We start from the raw sequence: 12,900 nt of genomic DNA, 5'->3' as shown, positions 1-12,900 counted from the left end.
CAGTGCTGTCTTCTATGTTGCTCCCAAACTCTGTGAAAGTACCGCAAAGCAAAGCGTGTTGCAAAGCACAAGAGAGTAAAACGAATGGAAGCTTCTGGGTTGCTATTTTGGAGGATGCACGTTTCCAAAACTAAGTAAGGAAATCCAATGAAGTTGCTATCTTCTTATTTTATTTTGTCCTGTCTTGTTTACTTGGTGGCGTGGCAGATGCTCTTTGTTTCCATAGGTTGCCCCCCGTAAATCTGCTAGAAATCTCGGGGATTGCTTTTATCCTGACCTTGCGGAGCTGATGAAGCACCTTTGGGGCAGGTGATTTGTTTGCTGATGGCAGGTCCTGCCTTCTCAGGGAGGGCCCTGTGAGCTCCCCAGCGTGTGCTCAGGCTGCGCTGCCTGCAGGCTCCCCAGCTGCCCAAGCTCCCTGCCCAAGCAGCCCTGCTCTCTGACGCTGCTGCCTGGCAGCGGGGCCTCAGGATGAGCCACAGACAGCCCAAGCGAGGAGAGCAGGCCTTGCTTTCTGCTGCCTTCCCCTGAGCAGCAGTCCTCTTCCAGCAGCACAGCCTGCGTCCTTATCGCGTTACGGCCTTGAGGTCTGCAGTGAGAACACTTAATGGGAACAGGAGAACGTGGTGTTTCTCCTCACTAGATTCGTGTGAACACACAGTACGTTTCAAGGGTTGTTCAGCTGCGAGGGCCTAGCAATTACATGAAACTTCTTTATAAAAGCATGCTGCTCGGAGTGATGTGACATCCTAAACTGTCATTTCATTTTTCACCCTTGCGACACTGCAGGACGAACTTACTGCGGTGAATGTAAAGCAAGGCTTCAGTAATCAGCCTGCCTTCTCTGGAGACGAGCACGGTTCTGCTAGAAACGTCGTCATCAACGCCTCTAAGGTAGGACGGGCCTTTTCAGTCCGAATGTTCACTTAACTTGCTCCCTAGCTGACGATGGTTACACTTGGTTCTCGACTGCTTTGCTTTCTAGTTGGAAGTCTTCGTGTTGAAGTTAATTACAGAATATAGGAACGCTGTGCGGCGTTTCTGCTACCTGCTGTTACCAGTCTGCAGAGGGAAGCTGGCACACAAGCTATCAAAATTGTCTAAAATGTTTTCTGACAAAGTAATTTTCTGCTGTTTGACTCTTAAAATATGTAACATTTCATGGCTTATTGGAAAATGCAAATTTACTTCTACAGTGATGCTCTTTTATTTTAGCAGTGAGTAAATCTGAAATGAGAAGTGATACAAGTAAATTACAAGGTTCCTATTGTTACTGTTGGGATGATAAAGAGTTTCCTGTTACATTCTTCTGGTTTTGTTTGTCTGGAGTTGCCACCTGCAAGTACTTACTGTCTGCTATTTTAATTAATCTTGTTTTGACTACTGAGCGTAGCTGAGAACTCAAATAAAAATTCACAAGGAATTGCTTATAGTTGTTTGGAAGAATTATCAAGATAAGCTCAGAATCTGCAGGTATACTTATTAGAAAATCGAATGTCTTATTCTAACTGGCAAGCCTGAAAATTAATTTCTATTGCAGTAACCTTGATATGCAAATGACCTTGCACAGCAATTCGAACCTTTCTTGGGCTTTTTTTTTAATTTTTTTTTTGCATGCTGCTTTGGGATTGAAACTGCTGGGGAGGGCAATCTTATGGTATTTTTCATTTGGAAGCTATGGAGTGGTAGTGGAGGCAGTGTTCGTAGGAGTCAGGACTCAGCAGCTTGTCCAAATCGTGGCATTTTTGCCTGCTGTAACAGATGATGGAAAGACAATGAATGCAGTTGTTGTGACAGTAAGACTTGTTCTTAATAGAAGTGAAAACCAGGTATGTAGCTGTGGTGTGCTAGAATGCTGAAAAGAGGGATGCTCTCAGGCAGTTGTGGGATACACTGAGCCAGGTCCCAGATCTGAGCTGTGCAGCTCTTGGTGTGATGTGGCTCAGGGGACTTGCAGCCCAGTCCTAAGTGGTAGCTGTGTCTCTGGTATCTTCGAGGCCTGGTCTTCTTTGCCTTGGTTTTGGTGTTGTGCAGCTTCTTTGCTGATACTGCAGAAGTGTTGCAGGGGTTCTTAGTGCCAGGATCTCCATCTTCTGTCCGTGAGGAATTGAAGTGTAATCTTATTAGGCTGATAGCCTGGACTGGCGCGATGGCTGCGTCTATAGAGATGGAAGTCCCCTGTGCGTTCATGTGCAGTAGAAGCTTGCTAACTGCCTTGTCATACGTGTGTTTGTTTTTCTTTTTACCCACCAGATTGGCGCTTACTTCAGCAGCATATTAGCAGAAAAGCTAAAACTTAACACGTTCCAGGACACAGGAAAGAAGAAACCACAAGTAAATGCCAAAGACAACTACTGGCTGGTTACTGCTCGCTCTCAGAGTGCAATTCACAACTGGTTCACAGATTTAGCAGGAAGTAAACCACTGACTGTGTTAGCAAAAAAGGTATAAGAGTACTGCTCCTATTTCTTGGATGTTGAATTGTACTGAACTGGTCTATAAGGATAAGGCAGTATTCATAAAATATTCCTTTTATTCATAAAAGGTTTAGAGTTTCAGATATATCCGCTTTCAAAAAAAAGTAAGTCTATAATTTTGTACCCTTTGTGCCTTTTTTACTGAGGTAAGAGTAATGCGCAACTAATGAGGTTTCGCTAGCAAAGAATAACATTGAGCTCTTAAATTTTATTCCTTGCCTTAGCATTCTGCAGTTCCTTAACAAAGAGGAGAATAAACTGAACAATTCAGTTTGAATCTAGAGGTCCCAAACACGTGTTCATCCCACCAGTGAAGTGTAAGTAACTGGCTGATAAAGAACATGAGCTGCTTTGCCACCAGTAGGGTCACCAGCAAAACACGCTTTTCTGTGGCAAGCATACTGCTAATACAGAGTTTTCCTTTAACCCTGTTAGATGTTAACGTTATGAATAGAAGCACTGCACAGATTTCTTTCATTGTTTATGCTTTAAAAAAACAAAAACAGAAATGGAGTTACAGGCGTCTGAGCAAGGGTGTATAAGCATGTTAAAAGGCCCGTGAAACTAACTGGGTAGAGTCCCTAGAGTGACCTCAGAGGAGTCTTACTGGAAAGGATGTGTGCTTTGTTTGCTGCATTGATGCACCTTTTTTCTTCCAGGCATTTTGGTAGTGCAGCATTTGTGCCTCCATTCCCTTCTGTCTCCACTGGTTATGAAATGTCTTTTTCTCATATTTAACAATGCTTTTGGAAGTGGTGCTACCTTTGTGCAGAAGGGTTTGAGAACTGCTGTGACAGCACAGGGGGACTTTTCATCATGAAGTCTTGTGGGACCAACCCTGTTCTGCATGTGGGCAGGTGTCACAGCTGGCCAGCTTGCTTCCCTGGCACACTCCATCATTACAGGCTCTAACCAGAGGCGCTGAAGATACAGGGAGCATCTGTGCAACTGAACTCTTAACGAAAATCTTGACCTGTCTTTATTTTCCAGAAGTTCTGAGGATCAGCTTGCAGGCCTCTTTCTGCACTTTGGATGTCCTTGGCAGAATTGAGAGGTTTGCTAGTGGCCTGTAGGCATCTCAGAGCTGGGAAAGGATGTTACCAGGTGTAACCTTGGGAAAGCGTGGGGTGGCTCTTTTGTATTGTCAAGTCTCTTTGTATGTGTCTAGGCAATGGGTTTTGCCTAGAGGCTTCCCTGGTTGATGAAGAGCTCTGCTGCTGTCCTGGCAGTTAGCAGGGGAGGCCAGGGTGAACCTGCAGATCTACTGCTGTTTGCACTGTGCTGTAACTTGCTTCCTGTTTCATTTCAGGTTCCAATTCTCAGTAAAAAAGAAGATGTTTTTGCTTACTTAGCAAAATATTCTGTACCACTGCTGCGAGCAGCATGGCTGGTCAAAATGACATGTGCCTACTATGCTGCTATTTCTGAAGCTAAAATCAAGAAACGCCAGGCCACTGATCCAAATACTGGTAGGTAAACAGCTCTGATATCTAAATGCGTAGTGATAGCTGAAAGGACCTGCTGCTCTTGTTCGTTGCATCAGTGTTACTTAATGCCTGTGCAGTTAGAAATGCTTTTTAATCGGTTTTGCTTAGAATTGTGTGTCAAAGAGTACAAAGAGCCGTGCAGCACAACTGCTGCCCCACCGCTCGGTCTCCTCCCAGCCGATTTGTCCCTCAGTCTCCAGGCACGGCTGAGGAGTTGGCTGTGCTGTGTCTTACCCACCGATCCCAGCCCTTGGTGGGGGGGCAGGTGTGGCGAAGGCTGTGCGAAGTGGTACCCAGGAGCAACCTGAACTGCTGGTTTAGAAAGCCTGGAACAAGATGCTGATTTCAAACATAAGTGACAATGCATGTATTTTAAGTACTGATGGCAAATGGCGCTGTCTGACACCAGGGCAGCCGGCCAAACAATGAACACCTCTAAGGGACAAAAGATACCCTAATATTACCAAACTGCTCTCATAGCTCTTATACTCTACCTACGGCTTTTCCACTGCTTGGAATGAACTTTTTCCTCTTTTGTTCTTAAAGCATCTGTGATCAGATGCTGTTTTGCAGCATCTCCGTTCTGCTGTGAGAGATGTCTGCATCTTTCTACCAACTCATTCTGTTGTTTCTACCACTTTGCTTTGTTTTTTGTTTTTGTTCTTAGGCTTGTAACACTCATTTTCACTTCGAGTGTCTAAATAAAGACCAAAAACCATCTTCTACCACGCTTTTTCAGCTTATTCTTTGTTATAGTTTTAATTAAAAAAAAAAAAAGAAAAAAGTCTGGTGACAGAGAGCAAGGGGGGAGGCAGTCTGTGGTCGCCCCACGCAGCACCATAGCAACTGCCCAGAATGTCGTGTCAGGTTGGGTCTCTGTGGGTTGCTGTGCTGCAGTGAGGTCAGTGAGGTTTGGTGGGGGATGAGCACAGCGCCCTGCTCCCGTGTGCTGCTGCTCCTGCTGGCATGGGGTGAATTGTATCTCAGTGATTTTGGAACTACCTAGCAGGACCACGAGACTCCATCTTTCCTACTCTCAGCTTTGCCTTCTGTCCTTCACACAAGGCTTTGTATCAAGAGAGCCTGAAACAGACTTTTCCTTCCCCTTCCTTTCTTTAAAAATGGGAGAGGTGGAGTCCTTGTGGCATGGTTTGCTGCTGAATACGATGCGTTTGTCCCTTCCTCAGTTGTAGGGGTGGCTGCAGTACTGACAGGCTTTCTCGTGCACTGCTTCCCTGTCCTGCACTTGCTTCAGACCGTGCCCTGTTGTAGGAGGCAGGGACTCGGTGGGAGGCAGTGACGCCGTGGTCCTGCTGGGGGTGTGCTGCAGCTGGGCAGCGCTGCGTGGGGGGCAGGCAGCCAGTAGCTGCAGGTGCTGCTTCTCTTTGTAAAGGACTTGGCCTGGGCGTTCTGTGTGTAAGCGTGCGCCGTGGCCTGCGAGCCAGGTTAGGTTATTTGGGGATGTAATTCGATGTGTGTTATCGTGTATTCTTTGACATTCCCCCTAAAGCTTTAGATCTGTGCTCTGGGGAGCAGAAAGGTGGTTGTGTTGTGATGTTTCTAACTCAGCAGCACAGAGATATTGGCAATTGCTTTGTGAGAATTTTTCTTTTGTACTTTGACATGAAAACAAGCGTGATGTGGTGGATTCAGAATTGTTTCTCCAAAAGTGAGTGAACGTTTGAAGTAATGTAGCTAAATAGCTGTATGAAAACACTAAAATCCAATGACTTCATACAGAAATTTCAGATTTGGGTAGAAAAGCATTTAATGTATATTCTGTATGTGTTGATAGAACTTCCAGTTGCAAATTCAAAGGGGAATAGAAGAAGCAGGGCAGTAGCTGAGATCTGAGCTGGATAGATATCGGTGAACAGAGCTGTGTCTGAGTTGTGTCAGAGTTCCCTTAACTCTGACAGTGAGCAAATTCAGATTGTCAAAGTAATTGCATTGTTCATTCATAGAAGAGCTCATCTAAAACATGCTGCATGCAGGCTACATGCAACTCCATCAGATGTTTGGGAGATACTAGCAGAAATCTCTGGCTGTTCCAGTTACACTGTTCAGAGAATGCCTTCCTTACCATTTTGTTTTTCCCAAAGTTTTATGTATATGATCAAGCAAGTTTGCTTTTTTCACTCATTTCTCTCAGTTATCCTAAATATTAAAGCACTTCTGAAGTGTAAGAAAAGCTGATAGCTTTCGGTGGGTTTGTGTGTTTGATGAACAGCACCCAGTGACTTCCCTGCCGTAGAGCAGAGCGAATGAGTTGCACTTGCAGAGCTCTGCACTGTCTTGATCAGGATGACCTGAAAGACTGCCTCTGAATTTGTGCATTCTCATCAGAGTCAAAATCCAGAGTCAGTTTCAGAGCGATTGTAGAGAGGGCAGTGTTGTATGCTAGTGCTTGTGCAAAGTCCTGCTCATTTTTTTTGTTGGTTGGTTTTGAAGGAAGAGGGAAGAGGGGAATAAATTCTGGAAGGAAGGAAGTACTGAAGTATATTTATCTGTTTCAAAGCTGTTCAGAGGCTGAAGGCTGAACTCTGATGAAAGAGACAGGTGTTTCCCTGGAGACATGGCTTGTCTCTGTGCTCGTACATCACGCTGAGCTAGCAGGCTGCTTACACACTTGACAGCACGTGTGCTTTGAGAGCAGTGCGCAGGGGAGGCACGTAAAGCTCCTGTTAATTCACAGTGGTGCTGCGTTATGCGACTGCGTGTTAATATTTTGGATAAATACTTTTCAACATAAATTTGTTGTGATCCTCACTGAGACAGAAACATTTTATCATCTGAAGTGAAGTGTTCTAATTGTAAACTTATTTTGTAGAATGGACTCAAATTATAACCAGATACCTTCGGGAGCAGCTGGCAAAGGTTGCAGAGTTTTATCATGTGACTTCCAGCCAAGGCAGCAGCTCTGTAGTGATGCCTCAAGAGATGGAACAGGCCTTGAAGCAGTGGGAATATAATGAAAAATTGTCCTTTTATATGTTTCAGGTAATACTTTCGGAAATGAATGGATTTTTTTTATGTCACCATTTTTAGAAAGTTGCATTTTAGATATTTTTAGATATTACTGGTAATTCGTGTTGTAAAACTAGAATAAATTTTAAATGCTAATTTATTTTAGAGATTTGCTAGCTGAAAAAACTTTGATTTGCTTAGCGTGCTTGAGTGCTATTGCAATAATGTTCTCAATTATTCTCTTTCCTCCCGTATCATCCCATCTTTTGAGGGTGTATTTAACAACAGGCTCTGGTCACAATGGAACAGGAAGCCTTGGGTGTCAGAGCGGTGATCTGGCTGTTGAGCTCCACATTTTTGCCCATACTTACCTTTGCAGTCTGCCAGGACTGCACCCGGGGTCCTCAGCCTCACAGCCTTCAGCTGGAGAGATCGTGCCTTTGTGTAAGCAGAAGTCCCGATGGACTCTGTGACTCAGTGTTGTCTGCGCTCGAGCAGTGCTGCTGGTGGTTCAGGCCTCCAGGGATGAGTGCTGCTTTGCTCCTTGAATAGAAATGATGCTGAGACCTGGGCACAGCTGTCTGCCCACAGGGCTGCCATAAGGGTGTTTGGTAGGGCGGTGTGTGAGGGTCCTGGTAGCTGCTGTGAGCAACGAGAGTTAGACGAGAAATGAAATAAAACTTGGACCTACACACTTTCTTTCTCAGCGCTCCCAGCTAACAAGTGGTGTGTTATTTAAAATCCTTTAAGGAAGGAATGCTTGAGAGACACGAGTACTTGACGTGGATACTGGATGTTTTGGAAAAAATCAGACCTGCTGATGACGACATTCTTAAGCTGGTGCTGCCGCTCATGTTGCAGGTGCGTGTGTGCTTTAAAGCTGTGTAATTTACACAGTCAACAGAAGCATGACTCATATGTTAAATGATTCTAGGAGTTGTAGTGTTAAAATCAATGTGAGTGTTTTTACACACGATGTGTGTTTGAAACCTATAGGTGTCATTACAGATTTCACACCTTATGATCCTTCTTAACTGAAATTGGTAGGAAGACTCCTGTTCTGCAACTGGCCCTGCAAAACAGAGGGAATTTTTAAGGGACAAGAGTATAGATTTGCATTTTAGATACTCTTTTGTGATCCCTTCTACTTTGAGCATATTGAATGTTAGATTGTTAATTAAAATGAAGATGTGAAGGAGGCAGTCTGGTAAATAATGTCTTTTTGTTTTAATTTCAGTACTCAGAAGAGTTTGTTCAGTCAGCTTACCTGTCCCGCCGCCTCGCTTATTTCTGTGCCAGGCGCCTGTCGCTGCTGCTGAGCGACGGCCCCAGCCTGGCAGCTGCACATCCTCCTCATGTGATGATTGCTCCAAGTAACCCTCCTCTGGCAGCGCCGAGCCCGACTGCGCCCGGTCCTGTGCTGAGCCCCGTGCAGCTCACCTGCTCAGATTTCCTCTCCTGCCCGCAGCACCGTCCGCTGGTGTATGGGCTGAGTTGTATGCTGCAGGTAGGCCCATGCTTGTTGCTCTTTGTTTTTGAGGCCACGATTGTTGAGTTTATTGGAGAACTGTATGTCTGGGTCTGACGAGGTGCACAGGCTGTGATTTGAAATGCAGCTGCATCAGGAAAGTGAGAGGACTGTGGACGTGGAGGTAGCAGGAGGAGGAATGCTAGCCACTGCCTGAGGTGTGCTTGTGGAAGCATCTGAGGGTGCTGGTGCTTCGTGTGTCTGTCTGCAGCACTGCCACACGAGGGAGCAGCTCTGCCACAGGAGCGGCCGAACCGTCCCTCCGAAGGAGTGTTGTGGCTGCAGTAATGCTCTGAGCAGTGTTCTCATCACCCGTGGACTTGCTCATTCCTGGCAGAACCCCCTGTCCTTGCTGGGAGCAGCTGGGCTGAAGACAACGCCTCACTGACTCCTGCAAGCCTTGGACTTTGGCGGTTTCCTTGCTTCCTCCAGGTTGTCCTGGGTGCCTGGTGCCACTATGGACAGTTCTGTTTTTGGCAGGGCTATGGAAGCTTTATTGCCTTCACAACCTGCTCAGTTTTCAGAGCTGTGGATCAGAAGAAACTATTTGCTTGCACTTATTGATTGGTGGTGGTAGGTTTGTAAAGAGCATAGAAGGAGTGTGCTGGTGATCGTGGGACCACAAAGTCGCAGGATGGGCAGTGCAGTGGGACCTTCTGAGATCAGGTAGCTATCCCCCTTGCTTAGGCAAGGTCAGCCAAGGCAGACTGTCCAGGACCATCTTCCATTGGGTTTTGAGTATCTCCTCCACGTCTCTGGGCACCCTCCTCCAGTGGTGGGCAGCTCCCTGTTACAGGGCTGCTTCTGTCTCACACAGCTTCACAGCTTTGCCTTTAGCAGCTTTACAGCTTTCCTCTGATAACAGCACAGAGGATAATCTTTCTGTTCATCCTGTACTATTTATTTTTTTCCTCCTTGTGTGTGTATGATCTTTGTGTTTTTTCCCCACCCCTTTTTTTTGTACTACCAGGCGGGTCCGTAGGATGGCCCTGAGGCAGACAAGCTCTCCAGCTTTTTAACAAAGTGTTTTCCTAGGCAATCTTTTTGCTGAACTACTGCTTTGAAGGCCAAATTTGGACCAGGAGAACTTCCAAACAAATTTTGCAGCAGCTTCAGAGATAAAAAATCAATTATATGAAGCAACTTCCATCACTTTAGATGATATTTAAGATCTGATCCAAAAGCACCGAAGCTTTCTGCTTTTGCTCTGCACAGCTCTAGATGCAGCAGGTTAATAGGTATCCAGTGGTAAGCCACTGCAGAAGGACCCTCTTGAAGCCTGTCAATGCAGTGTCTCTCTTTTGAAGTAAATGTTAAGTTTCTGGTGTATTTCAGTGTCTGGTGTTTTAGAACTTGGCAGAAGTATTCATTCTAGTCTCTTGAATTTTAATTTTTCATGTGTAGCTTCTTTCTGAAAGCTGAATACCAAAATGACTTACTTTTTTCTAAGACTCGTTCACATTTCATGCATAGGATCTGTCTGGGATTAACTTTTGGTGATGTTTTTGGTGGCATTATAAAGGCAGTAGAAATGAGAATTGAGAGTGCATATATTTAAATACAATTTTTAATAATGAGGGAGGAAAGTAACATAGCAATTGAATTTCTTCAATGTGTGTGTGGACTTGTCTTTTGTTTCTTTCTCTGTAATTGCCCAAAACGATTCTAGCTCTCTTATTATTGGTACTGTTGGTCTTGTCTATCACGCACTACTTGTGTTCTGTACTGTTGCTTGCAGACTATAACTCTTTGTTGCCCAAGTGCCTTGGTGTGGAATTATTCCACAAATGAAAATAAGAACATTAATCCTGGCTCACCCCTGGATTTACTCCAAGTTGCTCCATCTAGTTTACCTATGCCAGGTGGAAACTCAACATTTAATCAGCAGGTAAACTTTTTTAATGTTGAGATAAATACGATCTGTTCCGTATCCCAAGAAGTGACTGCGTTCATGACCGCAGCTAGAGGAGTTATCGATGTAGTTACCAATGTAGTTCAACTTCTAAACTAGCACTGTGCAAGTTGCAGTTTGTATGTCAGTCAGATAGTGATTTCTGTGAAAATATCAGTAATTTTACTTACGTTCAGCTGTTGTCAGTTATTAAACAGAGATTACTTTAAGACGTAAAGTGGCAAATAAGAGGAGGTGTGTCGTACCATGTTGTGAGCTGTGACTTTTCACATTGGAAGTTAAATTCATATTGGAAGTAAACTTCTGCTGGGTTTAACTTTAGTAAAAGAAGTTTTATTGTACCAGAAGATTCTTAACAGATAAAAGCATTTGAACCAAACGTGCTCTAGTTAGTTGTTATCAAATACAGGGAATGTTGTAGAACATCATAAGATACCTTGCTCCTACTGAGGAACCCGTCACAAGCTTGAAATGAAAATTGAGACTTCCTACTGCTAACTAATTAGTAACTGCCTCATTTATAGGTTCGGGCAAGGATCTATGAAGTAGAACAGCAGATAAAACAAAGAGGTCGTGCTGTGGAGGTGCGGTGGTCTTTTGACAAGTGCCAAGAATCAGCTGCAGGTAAGGCAAGACGTAGTGAAGTAAGTGTTGGGAGTCTTAGGGTTAGCATCTGTTCTTTTTCTTTGAGTATAAGCCTGTTGCACTGTGATTCATTGCAGTAATAGAGCATTTCTTCACCTGCACCTCAGTTCTTGGACTAGCAAAACAACATTAACATGAAAATGTTGGGTAGAAGCTAAGAATTCAGGTTTGGACTTTTTTTACCTCTGGCTCCTGAAATAGCTGGATAGGTGAGAAATAGTTTGTTTTCAGCTTAGACAGGAGTGAGTAGGAAAGAGACTGGTTGGAAATTTGTATATAGAGCATACAAGTTGGAAAATACGCAGTTACTCTTTGGAGTGAGTACTGGAACTTTTTTTCCATGACAAAAATAAAGAAGTAGGTAGCAGTCAGGCTATGGAGGGTCTGAGTAGCCGCCCACAATGAAATGAACATCAAATGTGATCTTCTGCTCCCCTGATGCCGGTAACTGTAGTGTCCAGCAATGCCTGAAGTCCCGCAGTGTCATCCTATTTAAACTTTTTCTTTCCCTTCTGACTCCTGCATCCAGGGGTGACCATCAGCCGAGTTCTGCACACCTTGGAAGTGTTGGATCGACACTGTTTTGACAGATCGGATTCCAGCAATTCCATGGAGACACTGTATCATAAGATTTTCTGGGCAAACCAGAACAAAGATAACCAAGAGGTAATGGCTGTATGCTCTTCTCACTGCCTAATCTGTAGACCGTGGATTTTATTCTTACTTGTGATAACTGCGTGTGCACGTGTATGAAACTGATACAACAGCTGTGTGTTTTCACAGTGTGTTTTTCTCCACTACTATTCAAGATTTCATTTATTAGAAGTAATCAGCTCTTTGTCATTATAATGTAATTCTTAACTGGATTATCTCTTGAACGCTGTCCTGAATGAGGTAAAATATCCACACCTTTTACATCTGTTGCAGAAAGTTGTACATCAGTAGCTTTTAGAATATTTTAGTGTATTTAAAGTTATGTACTTTTATTTTTCTCTGTGCTTCCAGGACTGTGTTCATGAAAATCTTTATGAGAAGTCTTTAACATTTTTGACTGCACTCTGCACAGTGCAGCTGGCAGTGTCACTGGGTCAGTGTGTAACATTGGATTTTGAGTTAACTTGGAAATCGTTTGGGGGAAAAGAAGAAGCTTTAACAACACATTAATAAAGTAAAATTCCAAGGTGGAAAATACTAGTGGATCTGTCATAGTTGCTGATGTTAATGTTGTAAAAGCTTTTTGGCAAAGTGTTTTATTTAACATACCCATCTTCTTGTTTGTGATGGTATGTTCTTAGTGATTGGTGTTCATAATTTGAGCCCGTGTTGCTCGGAAACGTTGTGTAGTAACTATTAGTCAGTGTTGTACTGACTGCTGAGATCAACACAGTATGTGGGGACAGGGAGATGGGATCCCTTTGGAAATATTTCTGGAACCAGCAGGTAGGGTGAGAGACAAGGCAGGATTGTGTTCGTATTTTGGGCACACTTAGACACACTTAGACTGTGAGAGAGGAAATGCAGCCACCTCATGGCAGCAGCAATGTCAGTAATTTGAGTCGTCTGTTCTGGGCCTGGCCTTTCTTGGGCATGAAGGTTCCACGTTTTTTCAAGTTCGATCCCCTGCGGTCTAACTCAAAGCCATAACAATCCCTGAATTACACGGTACATAGCAGCATTTGGCATGTCATGTAGCTCTGAAACTATTATGTATGTCTGTGTTGCAATGTTAGCTTCTCTGACAGATTTTATAATACGCATTTCATCATCACAGTTTTTATTGTGTAGCTGACATAAAATGCTGGTCCACTCTGGCTTTTTTCACTCTTTCATGGACGAAAGGATAACTTGTATGGTTTCTGTATTGAGTTTTAAATCCCTTTGTCA

At 44.0% G+C, this 12,900-nt stretch overlaps 1 protein-coding gene across 1 annotated transcript in view; it reads left to right on the top strand.

Moving 5' to 3' along the window:
* MED12L (mediator complex subunit 12L) overlaps positions 1-12,900 on the top strand; it is a gene marked incomplete at both ends in the record, with an annotated part of 102,037 nt that overhangs the window by 2,562 nt on the left and 86,575 nt on the right. Inside the window, 9 exons of the mRNA XM_079539817.1 lie at positions 790-894; positions 2,254-2,445; positions 3,787-3,946; positions 6,795-6,964; positions 7,682-7,792; positions 8,169-8,438; positions 10,198-10,347; positions 10,896-10,995; positions 11,546-11,682. Of these exons, the coding sequence (XP_079395943.1) occupies positions 790-894; positions 2,254-2,445; positions 3,787-3,946; positions 6,795-6,964; positions 7,682-7,792; positions 8,169-8,438; positions 10,198-10,347; positions 10,896-10,995; positions 11,546-11,682 (1,395 nt within the window). The remainder of the gene's footprint in view (positions 1-789; positions 895-2,253; positions 2,446-3,786; positions 3,947-6,794; positions 6,965-7,681; positions 7,793-8,168; positions 8,439-10,197; positions 10,348-10,895; positions 10,996-11,545; positions 11,683-12,900) is intronic.

The sequence above is a fragment of the Tetrao urogallus genome (assembly GCF_951394365.1).
Source record: "Tetrao urogallus genome assembly, chromosome: 9".
Classification (NCBI taxonomy): domain Eukaryota; kingdom Metazoa; phylum Chordata; class Aves; order Galliformes; family Phasianidae; genus Tetrao; species Tetrao urogallus.
The sequence above is the reverse complement of the archived record's forward strand: the minus strand, read 5'-3'. Positions and strand labels throughout refer to the sequence as shown.